General features: G+C 58.0%; 1 protein-coding gene across 2 annotated transcripts in view; it reads left to right on the top strand.

The window, feature by feature from the left end:
- Positions 1–5109, top strand: part of LOC105513049 (pentatricopeptide repeat-containing protein 1, mitochondrial) — a 45532-nt gene that overhangs the window by 34261 nt on the left and 6162 nt on the right. For both annotated transcript variants that reach the window (XM_011943793.1, XM_011943794.1), the window contains 4 exons: positions 1114–1332; positions 1744–1845; positions 2993–3814; positions 4677–4859. In XM_011943793.1, coding sequence (XP_011799183.1) covers positions 1114–1332; positions 1744–1845; positions 2993–3814; positions 4677–4859 — 1326 coding nt within the window. The remainder of the gene's footprint in view (positions 1–1113; positions 1333–1743; positions 1846–2992; positions 3815–4676; positions 4860–5109) is intronic.

Raw genomic sequence — 5109 nt, 5'->3', positions numbered from 1 at the left:
GTATTTTTAGTGGAGACAGGGTTTCACCATGTTGGCCAGGCTGGTCTCGAACTCCTGACCTCAAGTGATCCCCCCCCCCCAGCCTTCCAAAGTGCTGGGATTATAGGTGTGAGCCACAGCACCCAGCCTTGTTACTGTTTTTGGTGACTCACCTGCAGTGTGTCCGCCTTCTTGAGTGTGAGCTCAGTAAGGACAGGCTGTGCCCGCTCTGCTAACTAACCCCAGGGCTGGTGCCAGGCGGGTAGCGAGTTGTCAGTGCACCTCTGTGGAGTGCAGCAAGACACACAAAGCCTACGTCATCCTCAAAGTAGGGACTGCCATCTTTGCTTTTCAGAGAAGGAAACTGAGGCACAGAGAGATGAAGGGACATGTCCAAGGCCACCCCACTTGAATGCACCAGGGCTGAGATTTGAGCCCCAAATGGCCTGACTCTAGCAGGGTTCTTTCTGCCACTGAGCCGCCTGTCACCTGCCCTCGACCACGTGGCCCTTCTCTGGGCGATAGCGAGTGCTAGGCTTCACCAGAGATTGTCAACCCTAAGCACCTGCCCTAGTCCCCCAGAGGCTCAATCAGCTGAGTGTCGCTCACCTCTGGGGCTTGTGACTCACCAGATGAGGTGGCCCTGAGAATGTGCATTGTGCCAGTGGTTCGGGGCCTCCCCTAGAGCACTGCAGTGCACCCTCCCACTTGCCACAGGCATCCCCGGTTTCAAGGTGATGGTGTCATCCCCATTTTCACACGGAAGCGCGAACTTGCCCGGGAACCCTCAGGTAGTAAGCACTGTAGCCCCTTTTCCCCTTGACTGGGTGGCCTGAAGGTGGGGACATCAGGAAGACCTTGCGGCCAGACCCACTTGGAGTGGGCTGACAAGTGCCCAGGGCAGGATAACTTCTGTTTGGTACATATCGGGGTGTGGGCTCAGTTTTCAGAGTCCCTTCAATGTGTCTGAGTTTGGAGAGCTGGGCTCTGGTGTGTCCCACGGCTCTGCCTTAGAGCCTGGCCTGGTGTGTGCAGTAATGGGGTCCTCTCCAGCCTCAGCCTCCTCTGGGGCGGCTGCTCACCTGTGTGTCCCGCTGATCCCGGGCCACCACTGAGCTGCTTCCATCTCCACAGATGAAAAAGCGGGACCTGGAGCCCTCAGACGCTACCTACACGGCCCTGTTCAACGTCTGTGCCGAGTCCCCGTGGAAGGACTCAGCTCTGCAGAGTGCCCTGAAACTCCGGCAGCAGCTGCAGGCCAAAAACTTCGAGCTCAACTTGAAAACGTACCACGCGCTGCTGAAGATGGCTGCCAAGTGTGCAGACCTTAGGATGTGCCTTGATGTGTTCAAGGTGGGGGGCTTCACCTGCCATCCTGCCCCCCGTTGTGGGGCTGGTCTCATGTGGCGGGGGCGGGGCTGTGGTGTCTGTCTCTCTTCATGCAGGAAGGCTCAGGGAGGGTGAGACAGCCTGTATTGGGCACTGGGGTTCACAGACGGGTCTGAGGAGACCCTGCTGGAGGTTGTGTGTGCCGCTGTGTGCTGTGTCCTGCTTTGTGCACTCGAGGGACGGCTTCCTGGGAGAGGCGTCCTCTATCCGAGTGTAGAGACAGGGTCTTGTTATGTTGCCCAGGCTGGTCTCAAAACTCCTGGCCTCAAGTGATCCTCCTGCCTTGGCCTCCCAGTGTGCTAGGATGACAGACATGAGCCAGCACACCCAGCCTGCTGCAGGTTCTCACTGGGACCTCTTTGTTCCCTTCCCCAGGAAATCATCCACAAAGGCCACATTGTCACAGAGGAGACTTTTAGTTTCCTGCTCATGGGCTGCATCCAAGACAAGAAGACGGGCTTCCGGTACGCCCTCCAGGTATGTCCCTCCCACCCCGCCTTCCTGCCCTGCTTCCCTGGTGCCAAGAGGTGCAAAATGGTGGTCCTGTGAGCACCCATGATGGTCCTGTGCTGAGTGTTTTTATATTTGTGCTCTTTTCTGAAAACCCAGCAGCCACTGTAGCCTCCGTTCTACAGATGGCAGGGAGAGGAGGCCCTTAGAGGCAGAATGAGGGCAGTCCCCGCCTCTCCCACCCTGCTTTGCAGTAGGCTCAGCCCCTCTAAACTCACCTTCCCTGAAAGCCTGCCGCACACTCACCTGGGCACTTGTTCAACCCTCCCACAGCCTGCTAGCACTTCTGCAGGTGCAACCGTGGAATCATTCATTCATTCATTTATTTTGAGATGGACTCTCACTCTTGCCCAGGCTGGAGTGCAATGGCACGATCTCGGCCTCCTGCAACTTCCGCCTCCTGAGTTCAAGTGGTACTCCTGCCTCAGCCTCCCGAGTAGCTGGGATTATAGGCGCACGCCACCAGGCCCAGCTAATTTTGTATTTTTAGTGGAGACAGGGTTTCACCATGTTGACCAGGCTGGTCTTGAACTCCTGGCCTCATGTGATCTGCCTGTGTGGGCCTCCCAAAGTGCTGGGATTACAGACGTGAACCACAGCTCCTGGCTGGAAAGCTTTTTTTTAAATTATTTATTTATTTATTTATCTAAATTATTTATTTTTTTTGAGACAGAGTCTTGCTCTGTCGCCCAGGCTGGAGTGCAGTGGCGCGATCTCGGCTCACTGCAAGCTCCTCCTCCCAGGTTCATGCCATTCTCCTGCCTCAGCCTCCCAAGTAGCTGGGACTACAGGCGCCTGCCACCACGCATGGCTAATTTTTTGTATTTTTAGTAGAGATAGGGTTTCACCATGTTAGCCAGGATGATCTCGATGTCCTGATCTCATGATCCGCCCGCCTCGGCCTCCCAAAGTGCTGGAGTTACAGACATGAGCCACCATGCCTGGCCTATTTTTTTGAGGCAGCTCTTGCTATGTTGCCCGGTCTTGCCTGGAACTCCTGGTCTGAAGGGATCCTCCCATCTAAAACTCCCAGGACACTGGGATTCCGGGTGCGAACCCTGCGCCCAGCTGCTGAATGGGAGCACCAAGCTGACGTTTGTCTCTTCTCTGGCAGGTGTGGCGGCTGATGCTGAGTCTGGGGCTACAGCCGAGCCGGGACAGCTACAACCTGCTGTTGGCAGCAGCTCGGGACTGTGGCCTAGGGGACCCCCAGGTGGCCTCAGAGCTGCTTCTGAAGCCCAGTGAGGAGGCAACCCTGCTTCAGCCCCCAGTGGGCAAGCAGCAGCCAAGGAGGACAGCCCAGGCCAAGGCAGGCAACCGCATGTCAGCCATGCTGCACGTGGAGGCCCTGGAGAGGCAGCTGTTTCTGGAACCTTCTCAGGCACTTGGGCCTCCAGAGCCTCAGGAAGCCAGAGTGCCCGGCAAGGCCCAGCCAGAGGTAGAAACCAAGGCAGAGCCCAGCCACACAGCGGCCCTGCCCCCTGTGGCCCTGAAGCCACCTCCCGTGGAGCTGGAAGTCAATCTCCTGACCCCTGGGGCCGTTCCCTCGACTGTGGTCTCCTTTGGAACAGTGAGCACCCCAGGTGACCGGCTGGCCTTGATAGGGGGCCTGGAGGGCTTCCTGAGCAAGATGGCAGAGCACAGGCAGCAGCCCGACATCAGGACCCTCACGCTACTGGCCGAGGTGGTGGAGTCTGGGAGTCCTGCAGAGTCCTTGCTGCTGGCCCTCCTGGACGAACACCAGGTGGAGGCCGACCTGACATTCTTTAACACGCTGGTGAGAAAGAAGAGCAAGCTGGGAGACCTGGAGGGGGCCAAGGCGCTGTTGCCAGTCCTGGCGAAGAGGGGCCTCATCCCCAACCTGCAGACGTTCTGCAACCTGGCCATTGGGTGCCACAGGCCGAAGGATGGTCTGCAGCTGCTCACAGACATGAAGGTGAGTGGACCTGGGCCTGGGCAGGATGCCCGTGGTCCTGAGGAGCACCCTGCAGCTCAGGAGGGAAGTTTGGAGGAGCAGGGCTCCTCTAAGCCCCCTACTTGGAGAGGATGAACTGTGCATAGGGGCAAAGAGAGTGGGGTTGATAAGCTTCTGGTGTAGAATGGTGTTCGGTCCCATTTTGGGGGAAGCAGACCCTGGCGAGTGCGTCAGGGCTGGACGTAGAGATGCACGGATATTCCCGTCTGGAAGAAGGTGGCTGTGGGATGACACTGAGGGCTGGGGACAGGCCTCGGCCCCAACACTCTAGAGGTATGGCAGGGATTCTCAGAATTCCTGGGCAGCCGTGGGTGGTTTTCAAAGCCCCTGAGATCTGTGCCTCCCACCTACCCCCATTGGAAGTGCTGCGTGGATTTCATCCGACCACAGCAGAGGCTGCGTCCTGCATTGTCGGGGTCCCCCAGGTCCATCACCCTCTGGCTGTTTTCCTGGACCCTGCCGGGCTCACCTAGCCAAGACTCACGGTTTTCTAGGCTGACCACCACCTGGTGACCACGCATCACGGGGAAACCCCCGCCAGGGAGCGAGGAGGTGGTGTCTCCCGCATCATTTTCCGCCCGAGTCAGTCGGTGTCTGAAAGCAGCACGGGCGTCCTTTTCCGCAGCTTCTTTAGGGCTGAGCAGAGGGCCTGGGCTTGGCTTTCCTGCTGGAGAGGGACATTCAGCCCATCGTTGCTGCCGGGTTTGCCTTGCTGGCCGTGGCCGCTGGTCCCAGGAGCCAGCTTGATTGACAGAGGGTGGGAGCTGCTGGGTCCCAATGGCTGCCATCATCTTGCTGATTCTATGATGTCCCTGTGTTCTAGAAGTCCCAGGTGACCCCCAGCACTCACATCTACAGTGCCCTCATCAACGCGGCCGTCAGGAAGCTGGACTACACCTATCTCATCAACATCTTGAAGGACATGAAGCAGAACAGGGTCCCGGTGAACGAAGTGGTCCTCCGCCAGCTGGAGTTTGCAGCCCAGTACCCTCCCACCTTTGACCGGGTATGTGCCCCAAGCTCAAGCTCATCAGCTCCTTCACCATTTCTAACCGCCCCCACCACCCAGCCCTGGTTCTGGCCCTTGGGATTGTGTTCTCATGCTTGAAACTGTCCAGCAGCTTCTTTTTTTTTGTGACGGAGTCTCAGTCTGTCGCCCAGGCTTGAGTGCAGTGGCGCGATCTCGGCTCACTGCAAGCTCCGCCGCCTCCCAGGTTCACGCCATTCTCCTGTCTCAGCCTCCCTAGAAGCTGGGA

Source organism: Colobus angolensis, unplaced genomic scaffold (genome assembly GCF_000951035.1).
Source record: "Colobus angolensis palliatus isolate OR3802 unplaced genomic scaffold, Cang.pa_1.0 Scaffold222, whole genome shotgun sequence".
Taxonomy (NCBI): Eukaryota; Metazoa; Chordata; class Mammalia; order Primates; family Cercopithecidae; genus Colobus; species Colobus angolensis.
Note: the sequence above shows the minus strand (reverse complement) of the source record. Positions and strands in the feature narration are given on the sequence as shown.